Source organism: Pristis pectinata, chromosome 11 (genome assembly GCF_009764475.1).
Source record: "Pristis pectinata isolate sPriPec2 chromosome 11, sPriPec2.1.pri, whole genome shotgun sequence".
NCBI classification, from domain to species: Eukaryota; Metazoa; Chordata; class Chondrichthyes; order Rhinopristiformes; family Pristidae; genus Pristis; species Pristis pectinata.
In genome coordinates, this window is record NC_067415.1 from 63,304,304 (window position 1) to 63,322,526 (window position 18,223).

The following is an 18,223-nucleotide window of genomic DNA, read 5'->3' on the forward strand; positions in this document are numbered from 1 at the left end:
TTCATTCATCAAAAATCGATCTTCACCAACACCTGCCTCTTTTACTGCTGCCTGACCAGGATGTAATTCTTGCCTATCTGAGGGGACAGAGAGGAGGGTTGTGGTGAGAGGGGGTAAGTAAAAGATTATACTATATACTGATGGTAAATTAGTAGAGATTGTGACATCACAGAAGATATATCTGTGACATTGACTCAATTTTCTCTCTCCATTAGCCCAGCTTGAACTGCATTTGCACCTTTTCATGGTCCTTTATCTGTACCCTCAGTACCTAACTGCCCTCATCTCATAGTTTTTGTTCTTTTCACCTCTCTTTAGCTGCTCATCAGCATGGCTTTGTGCGTGAGAAATCATATCTCATGAGTTTGACTGAGTTTTTCAAAGAGGATTGACGAGGGCAGGACAGTAAACGTTTTCTTCATGGACTTTAGCAAGGCGTTTGACAAGATCTCACATGCTAGATTGGTCCAGAAGGTTATATCACATGGGATCCAGGGTGAGCTAGGCTTGGTGGCACATTGTTTTTCAGATTTGAGGCCTGTGACCAGTACTGCACTGCAGGGACCAGTGCTGGGTGCCCTGTTCTTTGTCATGTCTGCAGATGACAACAAAATTGATAGTGTGGTGGATAGTGAACAAGGTTGTCTAAGTTTACAACAGGATCTAGATCAACTGGGAAAGTGGGCAAAGGAATGGCAGATGGAATTTAACTTGACAAGTGTGAGTGATACTTTTTGGGAAGTTAAACCAGGGCAGGACATACACAGTGATTAACAGGGAGCCATGGGGAGTGTTGTAGAACAGAGGGACCTCAGGGTAAAAGTATATAGTTCCCTGAAAGTGGTGACATGGTTAGACAGTGCAGTGAAGGCGTATGGCACTGTCTTCATCATTTGGAGCACTGAGTACTGGAGTTGGGACATCATGTTACAGCTGCATAAGATGTCAGTGAGATGCACTTGGAGTATTGTGCACAGTTCTGATTGCCATGCTACAGGATAGATATGATTATGCTAGAGAGGGTGCAGATGATTAAGCTAGAGAAGATGCAGAAAAGATTCACAAGAAACCCGGAGTGAAGGAAGCTTGAGTGGTGACCTTATAAAGGTTCATAAAGTCATTAGGTACATAGGTAAGGTGGATGGCCACAACCTTTTTCCCAGGGTAGGAAAGTCTGAAACTAGAAGGCATAGGGTTAAGGTGAGAGGGGAAATAATTAAAGGGGACCTGTGGGGATGGTGGTAGGTGTACAGAATAAGTTACCAGAGGAGATGGTAGAGGTGGGTATAAATGTTAAAAAGACATTTGAGCAGGTACATGGATAGGAAAGGTTCAGAGAGATATGGGTCAGACACAGGCAAATGGGACTACATCAGGTAGGCAACTTCTGTTGGCTTGGGTGAGTTGGGCCGAAGGGCCTGTTTCTGTGTTGTATAACTCTATGCCCCTGTAGTCCATCCACTAGATGACCTCCATAACTTACATCCATGGCAAATAAGTTGATTTCTGTCTTTCCCGGTTCTAATGAAGGGTCTTCAACCTTAAACATGAACTCTTTTCCTCTTTCTACTAACATTTTTTGACCTGCTGAGTGTTTCCAGACTGTTCTGTTTTTATTTCAGATTTCCAGCACTTGCAGGGTTTTTTTCATTTACTACTGCTCTTAATTTGTATGTCTTTTCAGATTTCCAGCATCTCTTGTTCTTTGTTCTTCCATTTCTGTAAAGATCAGATACGAGTACTCACTGAGAAATTGCTTGAGTGCAGGGAGTCTCATGCATTGAGTCATGGCTCAGGTACTGGTGTTTTTGGTGTGGTGTTTCAGCTGAAAATGACCAATGACCTCAACCATCTGTCTAAGGTCACTGAACATTTTACAGTCCTGCATCCAAAGCATTAACTGCTGCACATACCTTCTCCCATTGTTTTCACAGAATTTACCTGAATAGATCACCTAGTCCATGTGGATCAATCATTCCTCTCTTCCTCTCCATCTCCTCTACCAAGGTTTCTCGTGGAGTTGATAAGCCTTAGGACACACTCATACCTGTGTTATGCAATTCTTTAACATTTCTAGGTTCAACTGAGCTTCAGAAGGAAGGTGAGGAAGATGCATGGAATACTAGCCTTCATTAGCTGGGGCATAGAGTATAAGAACAGGGAGGTCTTGGTACGAATTTATAAAAAAATTGGTTAGATCACAGCTGAAATATTGTGTGTGGTGCTGGTCACCTCACTGTTGGAAGGATATGATTGCACTGGAGAGGGTGCAGAGGAGATTCACAGGCATGTTGCCTGGGATGGAATTTTTCAGTTATAAGGAGGCTGTATAGGCTGAGTTTGTCTTCCTTGGAGCAGAGGAGGGACCTGAAGGAAATGTACAAAATTCTAAGCATTTATAGGTAGACACTAAGAAACATTTTTCTCATGGTAGACATGTCAAAGACCAGAGGGTCTGGGTTTAAGGTGAGGAGTAAAAGGTTTAGAGGGGATCCGAGGAAGAATTTTTTCACCCATTGGGAAGTTGCAATCTGGAACATGCTGCTTGAGAAGATGGTGAAGGCAGCTACTCTCACAACATTTAAGAAGCACCTGGATGAGCACTTGAATTGCTAAGGCACAGCAGGCTATGGACCAAGTGGTGGTAAATGGGAGTAGTATAGATAGGAACTTGATAGTCAGTAAGGTCATGGGGCCTGTTTCTCTGCTGTATGACTCCATGAGAACACCTGTTGGTAACAGCTGCAGCAAGAGAAGCATGACAGTTTTACCTGCTTCAGGCCAAGTATAAGTGGTTTTACCTGCTCATGATATTGGGCTTCTAACAAGACATACTCAACAGCATGATTAGCTCAGACAGCATGCAACAGTGTGAAAAATTAGCTCAGTGTTGACAGCTGTTAAAATCAAAAGCCATAGGTATAGGTAAACCACTCTTCATGAATCTTGCACCCATTTTTGTAGGCTATCCAATTTCACCCCATCATAACAGTCCCTTCAAAAACATTGCATCATATTCAGAACTTTGGGCATAATCTAGCCTGAAAATGCAGTAGAGTATAGCATTCAGATGATACATTGTCCTTCAAATGACATTTAAATTCATGCCTTGTCTTCTTGCTCTATATGTTAACATCATAATGTCATAAATAAAACTACTACCTGTGGCCTCAGAACCAAGGAAATTCTGCGTTCTAAGAACAGGCAACTCCATCTTATTTTTTACCTTCTACCTTGTTTGAATTTTGTGCACCTGCTTCTCACAAAGAGCCACTCTTAATAAAAATAAATATGTTAGTAACTTGAAAAGATAAACAAAGTAAAGGGAACAAATTATTAAACTGGCTTCAATACCCTAAGAATCCTTGATCTTCATATGTTGACTCATGGATGGAGAAAGTTAATGCAAAACATTGTTTGGGGGTAAAATAGGATGACTTCTGGGATCCATTAAACATTGCTCCCTCATCCAAATCAGCTTAACTGGATGTACTTCTTACCAGAGAGCTGTAAAACATTTTTGGGCATTTGTGAAAGGCATTGCTCTAAGTTTTCTTTAATGCAAGACCACAGACCCAACATATTAACTCGGTTCATCCCTCTCCAAGATTGTTTTCAAATATTTCTAGCCTTTTCCATTTATATTTCAGATTTCTAGCATTTACATAAAGTTGCCTTTTGCATAAGTCATTTTGGCTTTGGTGGTGATCACTTTCATGCATAGTTGATCATGACTTCTGAGTAAGTTTCCCTGTTAACAGGGCTTGCTAGTCAAGTAGCTTCCCCTCTGCGAAAGATTGTGCATCCATCTCTAGACAAGCATTTTTCATTTGTGCTAGATGAATGAAGGTGCAAGGACCTATAAACAAATCCAGATGACAATGAAATTGCCTTAGACTTTCGGTACCATTTAAGTACAGCAGTTAATGCATATAACCTTCCAAGGTGCTTCTCAAGGGTATACCAAACTTAATTTGACACCAAGCCATTTAAGAGGACATTACAGCACTTGACCAAAAGCTTGTAAATTTTAAGAAACATCTTAGAGGAAGAGGGGAAGTAGTTATACAGGTTTAAATAGGAAATTCCACAAATCTGGAATTACTTCATGTAGCTGTGACCCAGATATCAACAGCAGAGAAACTAAATTTTGAGATGAATTGATGATGAAATTGGAAGAGCCACATATCTAGGACTGGGTGAGGTTACAGAACTAGAAAGGGGTGTGTTCAGGGAGAGATCTGAGAATTCAAGGATTAAAAATTTAACATTGGGGGGATTATTTGAGAAAAAATATGAATCAACAATCATAGTGATGGAAAGTGAATGGGATAGATGTAACCTTATGTTTATGAAAAAAATGTACAATAGTATGAGATTGGCCAGGCTGCGGAATAGTTAAGTCTGGGTTAAGTCACGGATGGAGGTTTCATCAGCAGATGAACTGGCACCAAGCAAAATCAGAATGAGTGATGGTCTTGTTGAAACATACGAGGTTCTGAGGGGGCAAGACACAGTAGAGGCTGTTTTCCCTGACGGGAAGTCTAGAACTAGAATGAGATTGTCCACTTAAGGAAGAAATTCTCCTCTCAGAGTTATGAGTCTTTGGAATTCTTGAACCCAGAGGGCTGTAGATACCACGTTTATGAACACTTAAGACTGAGACGGGTAAATTTTTGGACTACAGGGAGATAAAAAGGTTATGGGCACCAAAGTAGAAATCAGGTCAAGAATGAGCCAACTATAATCTTACAGAATGGCAGAAGAAACTCAAGGAGCTGTGTGGCCCATTTCTGTTCCCCTTTCCCATGTTCATCCAAATTAGCACCTGAATTTCATATATTCAAGAACTATAAGTTTGGAGTTTCCACTCCAAACACCCATGTTCTCTCCTCTGGTCCTTAAAAGTAATAATTTACACTGGGTTGCAGTTCAGTTGTGATCAGCACATTGCAACCTTGTTGAATCTATTATGCCTTTATGCAGCTGAGTACCAGCAGGTTCTTTGACTGTGTATTCACCTTACAGTAGAGAACAAATGCCATAGAAAATTATTTGGTGAAGCATCACTAGCCCTTTTTACATCAAACTCTATTATAGATAATTTGTCAAAGAAACAGATGGCTCTAAGTCTTAAACTGTTGAGGTTTCAGTAGCTCTAGTTATTTGCAAGTGTGTTGATTTTTAATTTGCCTTTATTAACAGCATCGGTCAACAAGGTTATATTTGATGATGATTAAATTTAATTAGTTAATTAAACTGAGCACTGATGCATAGGGTCTTTATTCATCTATTTAAATATCGACAATGACTGAAATTATAATTAAAATGTATACATATTTAATTAACAGATTACTTAAATATGTAGAACAAGACACAATCGCAGCATCTAACACTGGTATTATCAGCTCTGTCTTGAATTGCAGATCAGGGTAAACTAAATTGCAACAGAAAATGCAACCTCAATTTCTTTTGAAATATTGGTTGAAAGGAATGCTTCTTTATAAAAGAAATATACCTTTATAACATAGCTGAGCGTGCCAAAAAAAATCAACATTCCAATACAAATGTATCACACTTCTTTCTCATGTACAAAACACAGCAGATGGATAGATTTTTCTTTGCAATAAATGAACAATCTGTGAATAACCTCAAAACATAAGATGTGCCTTGCCAACATGTAAACAGAATAATTTTTTTTATTGACCAGTTATGAATTTAATTCCACACCCATCTCTCTTCCAATTGACCATGCATATCGGAGGATGTAGGCCTGGAGCAATGCATGTGCATAGAAATTGCATTGCAAGAAGAGAATGACTTAAAATGACAATTGAGAGAGTGAAAACTGTTGTCTACATCAAGATATGAAATTTTAATTACAAACTAATTTTTTAAAGAAATAGTGAGAAAATGGATCTACCGACTGTTGGGGATCATCATCCATCCTGAGCATACAGCCAAATTAGAAATCTCAACTGTGTCTAATCTGCACAATTATTTAAACATCACAATGATATCAATGTTCAGTGTACCCAAGGTGAAAATTGAACTTGTGCCCATGTTCACACATCAGGTGCCAATGTGCAAATCTACATCCATGATTACGAGCCTTCAACCACACTGAAAATCTGTGCTGGTAGTGTTTTATGATTTTTCATTCTAGAGAAACTGATATTATAGACATACTGAAGCATATTCATATGGAAAATCATTTTTACTTCCATTATCAATGATCAAATTCATTGTCAGAATTATAAATGTTTCCATCATTCTGAAATTGAAGCTAATGCTGTTTAATTCTTTCCTTTGAAATACCCTGTAGGTAATAAATCTGAAGAAGTTAGATCATTTGTCAACAAGGTCACAAGATTGAGAACTTCAACACAGAAGTTATTTCTGTTACAAAAATATGAAAATACTCCCCACCTTGTGTGCACCTGACCATGCAGCACCATTGAAAGAATTCACTATCCTTTTGCTCGTAAAACTTGTGCAGTGGCTTCCGGAGGAATCATAGGATAAAAACGATTACATTTTTATAAGATTTATGGGAAACATGCCCATGAATCTCAACAATAAAAAGTACTTATTTTGATAATATTTTGTTTATTCTTGTATTTGTGTTTTAGTTTTCCTATGGACTGAGGTGGTAACATTTATTGTATAAATACATTAACTTTGATAATATAACAGATCAAAAACATAAAATTACATTGTAACGATTACATAAATGCAGAACAGGAAACAAATCAATAATATTCCTGCATGGAGTTTCGATATATTTTGCATTTAACAAATCCTTTTACAGAAACAAATTTTGATGTAAACATAATTAAAGTATTTTTTTTCAAAACAAAAGGCACAGGGAGGATTCTATTTGCAACATAAATGGCAGCCCTGCTCTGAAAATATTGTGTCCATATCCTAAATTCATTGATTCAAGTGCATTTAATGTGAATTAGCCTTTGTAAATAACTTAGCCTTGATGTTTTGGTACATATTAATTTGCATTAAAATGTTACCTAAAACCATAGCTTTGCTATTAGAATTCACTACATATTACAAATAGTGAATCTTACTTTAGCCACGTTTTCATCACTAGGACTTGTAGTGACTTCTGTGTCCAGATGACATAGTGAGAGGTAGTGTAACTGAAGAAAGTGATGAAACCTCCCAGTAAAGACTCCGAGAAAGGAAGAGTCTATACAAGATGACCATGGAGACAGACTGACAGAGAATGACAGCAATAACAATAATCTGGGAAGAAACGACAATTATTTTACTTAAGACTGGTACTGTGATTACAAATTTCAAGATATATCCTTGCTAAATCAACATTAACACATTTTAGGAAATCATAAAATTGCTGTTGCTGGAAAACTGAAATAATAAACAGAAAATCCTGGAGACACTCAGCAGTTCAGGCAGCAACTGTGGAAAGAGAAACATTTCAGTTTGAAGACCAATGTGGTCTATAAGTAATTTCTCAATTACAATGTAGTGTTCCAGAATACCTTTTTTTTGGAATTTTAAAATGCATGACAAAATCTGTGCAGACTTAGTATTTGCTAACTTGCTGGCCCTTTTGAAGCTTAGGTGCTGATCTGAGATTATTTTAGAACCTCTGATTTGAATGAACCTGCTTGCACAGCCCTTTTGCACAATATTTCAGTGGACTCATAGACTGTACTGCACAGAAACTGGCCCTTTGGCCCACCACATCCATGTTGACCTTTGTGTACATATACACTAATCCCATTTTCTGGCATTAGGACTGTATCCTTCTACATTTTGCCAATTTAGGTGTCTGTCTAAATGCCTCTTAAATGTAGTAATTGTATCTGAGTTTTGAATTGATAACTTTGTCCATTGCATAGTATTGGTGGATCCAAATTCCTGAGTATAGGGAGATTGGAACTTCCTATAGATCAAGATTATGTGACAGCACACCAGCTGAGTTTAAAAGTTCAACAAGAAATTGTGCAGCCTCCTCAATATCTGTCACAATATCAATAGATATATATTGTACAGGTTGTCCAGGAAGTTTTGAAAGAAGGTCTTTATTCATTGCCTGCGCTGCATCATTTTTTGATGTTCAAATTGCTCTTTCATGCAACCACTGGTAATTCAAATACTGTTCAGCGACTTTTAGGTAAACAGCTTGCATTAGATCATGAAGAAATGTAACAACTGGGACCAGGTTTTTTCATTGAAGTCATTCTTGTCAAGTCTTTTGTTTAATTTCCCCATTTCCTAATTTGAGTAAATTCAAAGCAAACTCTCTCGTAGATGTGTCACCTGTCAAATGCGCTTGCATATTGGCTTTCAAATGTAATCATTTAACATTTTCCCAAATATATGATGCTTCTAAACAGGCTTTCAATTCATCTACTTTGGTACCCTGTGGAATTACCAGCAATGCTTTACGATAATCTCCAGAATTCTTTCCTTTACAGTTCCCCAACCAATGTTATATTTTGGAATCTCCACACTTGTCAAATTTAAAGTGAGTTAAAAGCTGAATACATAGTTGACCCCACATGTTGAAGCAATGCCTGATGATGCACGGCCAAGGCAATCATGTTTTACCTTCAAACATTAGCAAAAAGTAGATTAATAAGGAAAGTTTTCACTGTGATGTCTACCTATGCCAATCCCATTTTACTGCATTAAGCCTGTCACCCTCTATGACCAAGTACTTGTCCAAATGCCTTTTAAATATTGTAACTGTATCTGCCTCTATCACCTCCTCTGGCAGCTTGTTCCAGATAACCACCACCCTCTATTTCTCCCCCCTGTGCCTTCTAGTTCTAGACTCACAGACCTGGGAGAAAGGACTCTATCTATCCTATCTATGCCTCATAATTTTATAAACCTCAAGAACACAGAACATGGAACATGACAGAAAAGGAACAGGCCCTTCAGTCCACCATGTCTGCGCAGACCACGATGCCAATCCAACTAATCCCATCTGCCTACACATGGTCTGTCTCCCTCTATTCCCTGACTGTTCATGTGCCTGTCTATATGGCTCTTAAATATTGCTACTGCATCTGCTTCCACCACCACCTCCCCTGGCAGTGGCAGCTACCACTCTCAGTGCAAAAAACTTGTCTTGCAAATCTCCTTTAAACTTTCCCTTTCTCACCTTGAAGTTATGCCCTCTAGTATTTCACATTTCCACCCTAGGAAAAAGACTCTATCTACCTTATCTATGTCTCTCAAAATTTTATATGCTTCTATCAGGTCTCCCCTATGTCTCTGACAGTCCAGAGAAAACAGTCCAAATTTGTCCACCCTCTCCTTATAGCTAATACTGCCCAATCCAGGCACAATCCTGGTGAAGCTCTTCTGAATCCTCTCCAAAGCCTCCACATCCTTCCTGTAGGGTGGTGACCAGACTGCATATGATACTCTAAATGTGGCTCAACTAAAATTGCAACATGAGTTCCCGACCTTTATACTTTAATGCCCTGACCCAGGAACACAATTTGTATGCCTTCTTTACCACCCTATCTACTTGTGTTGCAATTTCGGTGAGCTATGGACTTGCACTCCAAGACCCATCTGTATACTAATGCTGCCATTTACTGTTTACCTTGCCCTTGCATTTGACCTCCCATAATGGAACACTATACTTGTCTGGATTAAACACCATCTGCCATTTCTGTGCCTAAATTTCCAATTGATCTATGTCCTGCTGTATCATTTGACACCTTTCTCACTATTCACAGGTCCACCAATTTTCATATTGTCCGTAAAATTACTAATCAGACCACCTACATTTTCATCCAGACCATTTAAATACAGACAACCCCCAACATTTCAGCAGTTCACGTAAAGGAAATTTGTCCTTATGTAATTCACGTATCACCAAGAAATCTGGGATACGCAATGAAAATTCGCTCTTGTGAAATTTAAGTGAAAAAAAGTCAACAAATAAACCCAAATATATTTTTTTTAACTAGTGTTTCTTGATGCTTGTGCATATAACAGCTTCACATTAGGAAAGATTGTGATATGGACGGTTTTCTAGGAACCCACCTTCCCCCCATCCCTTCCCCTGTAATGTGGTGTCTCCTACCAGGATTTGGTTTCTCAAAGCGCATTACCTCACACTTGTCTGGATTAAATCCCATCTGCCACCACCCTGTCCAATTTTCCAGCTTCACTATGTCCCGCTGTATAATTAAATAACCTTCTTCACTATATATAACTCTACCAATTTTCGTGTCATCTTCAGATTTACTAATCAGACCACCAATATTTTCATCCAAGTCGTTTATATATATTACAACCAGCAAGTGGTGTACTGCGGGGTCCCAACACCAATCCCTGTGGTACACCACTTGTTACAGACTTCCAGTCAGAAAAACATCCTTCCACCACTATCCTCTGCCTCCTATCACCAAGCCAGTTTTGGATCCAGTAAATGAATACTTCTCATCTGTAATCACTGTGGAGAACATCATTGTAGGTAGAGAATTCAGGGAGGAGATTGGTGGAATTCTAAGACAAGTAACCATCAGAAAGGAGATGTTAACTGCCTGAGAGAGCTTAAAGATGGATAGACCTCCAGAACATGATGGAATGTATCCCAGACAGCTCTGGGGCCAAGGGAGGAGTGTACTAACAGAAAATTTAACTCTCCTGTGGCCACAGAAGAAGTGACAGGTGACTGAGGAGAGCAAATATGGTTCCTTTATTTAAGAAGGCTAACTTGATTGAATTTTGAGAGGAAGGGCCTAATTGAAGATAGTGTAGTAGACAAGGTCCCAGATGTCCAAAGGCTTAGAGCCTATGGCGTCTAGGACAATTTGGTAAATTAGACCCAAAATTTGTTTACTGATGGGAACCAGAGAGTGATGGTCGAGAGTTGTTTTTGTGACCAGCAGTGTACCACAGGGACTCTTACTGCTATTTACATACATTAGTGATCTGGATGTGAATGTAGAAGGTATAATTAGTAAGTTCATAGATGACACTAAGATAAGTGATGTTCTTGGTAGTGAGAAGGATAGTTTTCAATGGAATTTTACCATGAAAAACACAAGGTGATGCATTTTGGGGGGACTAATAAGGGTAGAATATACACAATGAATGGTGATAGGAGGCAGAGGATAGTGGTGGATGGATGTTTTTCTGACTGGAAGTCTGTAACAAGTGGTGTACCACAAGCAAAGGTGTAGAGGGATATGGACCTAATGTGGGAAAATAAGATTAGCATAGATGGGCATCACATTTGGCATGGACAAGGTGGGTCAAAAGGGCTTGTTTCCATATTGTATGAGTTTATGATTCTATAACTACATGAAATATTACAAACAAAAAACAGAAAATGCTGGAAGAATTCAGCTAGTCAAGCAGCATTTGCAGAAATTTTTGGGTCAGTGGGGTGGTGGATGTTGTCTACGTGGACCTTAGTGGTGACCCCGCAGTACACCACTTGTTAGTTGTAATATATATATAAATGACTTGGACCTGGGGAAGTACTGAGCAAAAAAGGAGCCATGGTGTATATGCCCAAGGATCTCTGAAGGCAGCAGCACAGGAAGATACATTGGTTAAGAAGGCATATGGGATTTGTGTCTTCATTTGTAAGGGCATACAATATAAGAGCAGAGAGGTCATGGTACAACTGGCTTGGTAAAAGAAAGCAGAGGGTAGTGGTAGATGGGTGTTTTTCTTACTCGATGTCTGTAACAAGTGGTGTATTGCCAGGATTGGTGCTAGGACCTTTGTTGTTTGTGAAGTACACTTGGTTGAAAATGTAAGTTGTATGATTAATAAGTGTGCAGGTGACACAAAAATTGGTGGAGTCATAGATAGAAAGAAGGTTGTCCAAGGATACAGTGGGATCAGTTAGAAAGTTGGGTAGATTGGTGGCAAATGAGATAATGCACTTTGGGAAGTCAGATTCTGGTAGGACATATAGAGTAAATGGCAGGGACCTTGGGAGTGTTGATCTACAGAGTTGGGGTACAAGTGCATAGCTCCCTGAGAGTGGAAACATAGGTGGATAAGGTAATGAAAAGTTCATTTGGTGTGCTTGCCTACATAGGCCGAGGCATTGAGTACAAGAGTTGGGATATCATGTTGCACCCGTACAAAACATTGGTTAGACTGCTCTCAGAGTATTATGTACAGTTCTGGTCATCACATTACAGGAAGAATGTAGTAGCAATGGGAAGAGTGCACAAGAGATTCACCAGGATGTTGAATGCAGTGCAGTGATGTAGTTATAAGGAAAGATTGGATAAGCTGTGATTATTTTTAATGAAACATAGGAGACTGAGGGGTGATCTTATAGAGGTTATAAAATTATAAGGGCCATAGATAGGATAGATAATCAGAATCTTTTTCCAAGGCAGGAAGTCTAGAACCAGAGGGCACAGGTTGTACGTGAGGGGGAGAAATTTAAGGGTGATCCCAGGGGTAAGTTTTACCACACAGAGGGTGCTGAATATCTGGATGAGCTGCCAGAGGAGGTGGCAGATGCAGATATAATTACAATGTTTAAAAGGCATTTGGACAGGTATTTGACAAGCAAAGGCGTAGAGGGATATGGACCTAATGTGGGAAAATAAGATTAGCATAGATGGGCATCACAGTTGGCATGGACAAGGTGGGTCAAAAGGGCTTGTTTCCATGTTGTATGAGTTTATGATTCTATAACTACATGAAATATTACAAACAAAAAACAGAAAATGCTGGAAGAATTCAGCTAGTCAAGCAGCATTTGCAGAAACTTTTGGGTCAGTGGGGTGGTGGATGTTGTCTACGTGGACCTTAGCAAGGTCTTTGAGAAGGTCCCACATGGTAAGTTGGTCCGGAAGGTTAGAACACATAGGATCGAGAGTGAGTTAACAAACTGCATGCAAAATTGGTTTGGTGGTAAGAAACAGAGTCTGGTAGAGGAGGGTTGTTTTACAGATTGGAGGCCTGTGAGCAGTGGCGTGTGCAGGGATCAGAGCTGGGTGCTCCTTTTATCATAAACATTAATGATTTGGATGAGAAGGTAGGTGGCATGACTAGTAAGTGCAGATGACATAAAAATCAGTGGTGTAGTCAACAGTGAAAAAGATTGTCTAAGGTTACATCAGGATATAGGATCAACTGGGAAAGTGGGCAAGGGTACAGCAGATGGAATTTAAATCAAGACAGTGCAAAGTGATGCATTTTGGTGATTTGTTTAAGAGCAGGACATAGTCAGTGGATGACAGAACCCTGGGGAATGTTGTTGAACAGAGGGACCTCGTGGTTATTGAAAATGGGAAAGCAGGTAGACAGGCTGATGAGGAAGGCCTGTCTTCATCAGCCAGGGCATTGAGTATAAGATTTGGGACGTCATGTTACAGCTGTGCAAGACATTGGTGAGACCACATTGCAGAATTGTGTGTGGTTATTGTCACCATACTATCAGAAGGATGTCATCAAGCTAGAGAGGGTACAGAAAAGATTCATGAGGCTTGAGTTATAAGGGATAGGCTGGTTGTGTTTTCCCTGGAGAAGGCTGAGAGGTTACGTGGTAGAAGTATATAAAATTATGAGAGGCACATATAGGGTAGGTAGCCAGAGCGTGTTTCCCAAGGTAGGAATGTCTAAAACTAGAGGGCATAGGTTTAAGTGAGAGGGAGGAGGTTTAAAGAGGATCTCAGGGGTAAATTTTTCACCTAAAAAGTCATTGATACTTGGAATGAGCCGCTGGAAGAGGTGGTGGAGGCAGAAACAGTAACAACATTTTAGAGCTATCCAGACAGGTACTTGAATGAGAGGATATAGAAGGATATGGAATTAATGCAGTCCAGTGAGATTTGTATAGATAGGCATGAAGGTCAGATTAGATGTGGTGGGCCAAAGGGCCTGTTTCTGTACTGTACAACTCTGTGACCCTTCCTCAGAACCTGCGGAAGTGTGGAGGGGTGTCAGTTTTCAAATCAGAGCTGGTGGGAGGACTGCAGTGTACGGAAAAAAAAAAGTATGTGGAGAATGGTTAAGATAGATCAGGTAATAAGAAGCTGCCTCTACCTCCATGCCTGTATCTTTGGCTAGGAATGCTCACCCCAGATCAATGATCCTCTCTCTCATCTCCAGTATTCTCAATCCATTTGGACACCATCTCCCCATCTCTTACTCCTTCTTGATCTATTCATCATGAATTGCTGATGTAACATTGACTACCTTGATTCCTCTTCTCCCTTCATCCACTCCAATCTACCCCCTTCTGAATGTGTACCACTCCGCTCACTGCAAACCAATCCAGATTTTGTTATCAAACGTTCAGATAGGGATGGTGCTTTTGTGGTTTGGTGAACCAACCTCTACCTTGCAGAGACCAAACGTCAGCTCTCAGACCATCCTCATACCTCCCTCTGGACCATGATCCTCATCTTCAGGCTGTTAGAGATCTCATTTCATTAGGAGATCTTCCCTCTACAGTCTCCAACCTGGAGGTGTCACAACCCTGCACTGCCCACTTCTATCTCTTACACAAATCCACAACCAAGAATATTCTGGTAGACCTGTTGTTTCAGCTTGTGCTTGTCCGACCAAACTTATTCCTTCCCATCTTGACTTGATCCTGTTCCCCATATCTCATCCCTTCCCAATTACAAGCAGGACACTTCTGATGCCCTCTGTTATTTTGATAATTTCCAATACCCTGGTCCCAACTGGTTTATTTTCACCATAGACGTTCAATCCCTTTATATCTCCATTCCACATCAGGGTGGTCTGAGGGCCCTTTGTTTCTTCCTTGAATGAAGGTCCAACCTGTTTCTCTCCACCAATGCACTCATTCGATTGGCAGAACTTGTCCTTGCTTTCAATAACTTTACCTTCAATTCCATTCACTTTTGCCAGATTAAAGATCTGGGATCTGGATGGTGGGAAGGGAAGAGATGAATGGAAGCTCTCATGGGTCCTAGCTACACCTGTCTTTCTGTTGGATACATGGAACAGTCCTTGTTCCAGGCTTATTTGGAATCACTCCCCCAATCCTTTCTCTAAAACATTGCCGACTTCAATGGTGCTGTATCCTGCACCATACGGAACTTGAAAATGTCATCACTTTTGCTGCCAATTTCCACCTGCTTTCACATTTACATGGTCCATCTTTGACACTTCCCTTCTCTTTCTTGACCTGTCCCCATCTCAGGAAATAGACTAACCACTAACATCTTTTAAAGCCCACAGATTCCCACAGCTACATTGATTATTCATCTTCTCATCTTGCCTCCCGTAAGTACACCATTCTCTTTTCCCAGTTTCTTCATTCCTGTCACATTTGTTTACATTTGTTTCATCGATGAGGCCTTCCACTCTGGTGCCTCTGAAATGTCCTCTTTCTTCCTGAAAAATAGCTTCCCCTTTGCAATAGTGGATCGAGCTCTCTAACACATTTCCTCTATTTCTCACATGTCTGCTCTCTTCCCCCTCTCTCTAGGGACAGAACAACGATAGAGTTTCCCTGGTATTCACCTTACACTCTCACCATCTTTCGTAATTTCTGTCAGGTCTAACATGACCACATCACCAGTCACATCTTTCCCTCTTCTCCTCTTTCTGCATTTTGCAGGACCACTCACTTCATGACTCTCTGCTCCATTCTTCCATTCCCCACCCACCACTCCCCATCCCATGGCTTCTATTCATGCAACTGAATAAGATGCAACATCTGTCCATTCACCTCTTCCCTTCCCACCATCCAGGTCTCAAAAAATCATTCCAGGTGAAGCACTTGCCACTTTTTCCAATCTAGGCTACTGCATTTAGTGTAGGCACATTGCAACCTTTGGGAAAGAACATTGAATTTTCAAACTTCGGGTAAACTGCTCTATCATTGTTTCCCATTAAGATATCTTTATCAGTAACATGTACATTGAAACACACAATGAAATGCATCTTATCATGCTTATGTCTCTTTTCTACCCCGTTTATTTAAAATATTTAAAATAGTCAGTACTCGTGCTTCTTATCACCTCGTCTGTCTTAACCAATCTCCATATAGTCTTTTCTCTTACATCTCACTCCTCCCCGAGGCTCTGCTTTGAAAACTGACATTGTCCCACTCTTCCCCCAGTTCTGAGGAAGGGTGCCTGAATGGAAACATTGACTGTTTTTTCTTTCCACCTCCAGATGCTGCTTGATAGGCTAAGTTCTTCCCACATTGTTTTTGTTTCAGAATCCAACATCTACAGTTTTATTTATTTTCCTTTATAAAACATTAGTTGGGCCATTGCTGGAGTACTGCACACAGTTTTGGTTGCCACACTATAGGAAAGACGTGATTGCACTAAAGAAGTGCAGATGAAATTCACTGGGACATTGGCTGGGGTGGACTGCTTCAGCAATGGGGAGAGACTGGGTAGGTTAGGGTAATTTAGGCTCGAAGGCTCAGGGGAGCCTGATTGAAAGATACAGAATTATAAGGGGCCTAAATTGGGTAGTTAGCAATTCCCTTTAGTAAAAGTGTCTAAAACCAAAGAATAGAGGTTTAAGGTAAGGAAAAAGAGTTTCATAAGAAATTTGAAGAAGAATCTTTTCTCCCCGAGTATCAACTTTGGAGTGCACTGCCTTGAAGCGGCTGTGAAGGCATGAACTCACAACATTCAAGAAGTATTCACCTTAACATCAGAAACTCTTATGCCATTGAAGGCTATGGACTGAAGCTCGAAAATGGAATTAGTATAGAAGGCTTGATGACTGTAAATCTATATAATGAAATACATACTGAGATCTGCTCAAACTTTATGATCCTTGCAAACTATTAAGAAAATCTTCATTAAGTGGAAAATACTGCAGATGCTAGAAATCAGAAATCATAAAATATATTTTCTTGCCTTTTTCACACTGTTTGCTTTTGATACTAATTAATAATAACTAACCATATACTTAAGCCCAATGTTCCAGCTGCAGAGACCAAGTTAAATGCTGCCTTAACTAAATATTGTTGTTCTTTCAAAGATTGGAAGAAGGCAGTAAAAACAAAAGAAATTAGTCTGGAATCTTGGCTAGCTTGTTTTGCTTCACCATACGAACATTAATAGAAATTGTCGTTCTGTCCCAATTCAGTTCAGCTAACTCAGAACCAAAAAACTGCTGAAGGGACTCAACAGGTCAAGCAGCATCTGTGGAGGCAAAGGGATGGTTGACATTTTGAGTTTGGACACTGCATCAGGACCCTTAACTCAGAACCAACTGGGAATTTAACCTGTGACCTGGTCTACATCTTAATTGAACACTACTTATACTAATTGAAAACAAAGGGTGTAGAAATTGAGATTTACCGTTGTGATAATATGGCATTATTGTAGATTTAGTCAAAACACAACAAAAAATTTTGCAATTAAAATCTGTGACAGACTTTTTTTTAAAGATAAGCTACGTTCTTTCAGCAATGCAAATTTCAAGTACATACCTTCTCTCTTTGGTATTCAGCAAACACTGCTGATGCAGCTACAAAGACTGGATGGCAGAGCAACCAAAGAATGCAGCCCTAGTATATTTAAAAGAAAGAGGTCCTTGTGCTGGCTGTCAGTCCATCAAAAACCCTTTAATAACATACTTTTGACAAGGATCAGAAATTACTAGATATTTCTTTAATTCCACTTTACATGAAAAACTACCAGTCCTAGTTTCAACACACCCAAGTTGTAATATTAATTACTGCAAAACCACACAGTTTCATTTTTGTAGGTGTCTGAATTTGTTTTTTTGGGTGGGGGTGGCTGGATTTGCTTTTTACTTTCTCTGTTCACTCTATTAGATTTTTTTTGTGTGTTTATAATGAAACAACCTGAATAAATAATTCTAGATTTGACCGCACTAAATACACAGGCAGCATTTTGGGAGTTTGGAAATGTTGGCTCCCGATTTTGATTTAATCTTTGTAGCATCATGCTGCTCTTGTCATGCTATACTAAAGATATTCTCCGATTTGGGCTGTGCTAGGCATTTGCTCCCTTTTCTTTCCTTATTCATGTCTGGGATGCAGATATTGCCTATCCCAAAATGACCTTGAAGAAAAGAAACAGAATCAGGAGTAGGCCAGTCAGCCTCTCCTACCTGTTCCACCATTCATAGCTAATCCTTTACTTCAGTGCCACTTTCCAGCACAATTCTGCATCACCTCAATCACTTAATATTTGAAAGTTTATTAGTCTCTGAGAAGTGGTGGTGAGCTGTCTACCATCTCTTCCTATTAGTTTTGCAACAGGCA

At 39.7% G+C, this 18,223-nt stretch overlaps 1 protein-coding gene across 7 annotated transcripts in view; it reads right to left on the minus strand.

Moving 5' to 3' along the window:
- Window positions 1-5,268: 5,268 nt before the first annotated feature.
- gpr180 (G protein-coupled receptor 180) overlaps window positions 5,269-18,223 on the minus strand; it is a 98,332-nt gene continuing 85,377 nt past the window's right edge. For 3 of the 7 annotated variants that reach the window (XM_052026648.1, XM_052026653.1, XM_052026647.1), the window contains 2 exons: window positions 17,423-17,500; window positions 5,550-7,260 (listed from right to left, as the gene is read on the minus strand). In XM_052026648.1, the coding sequence (XP_051882608.1) occupies window positions 7,102-7,260; window positions 17,423-17,500 (237 nt within the window). In that variant the 3' untranslated portion in view covers window positions 5,550-7,101. Of the gene's footprint in view, window positions 7,435-16,801; window positions 17,133-17,422; window positions 17,501-18,223 lie in introns of those variants that run through there. The other 4 variants (XM_052026652.1, XM_052026649.1, XM_052026651.1 and 1 more) reach the window with 4 other exon arrangements.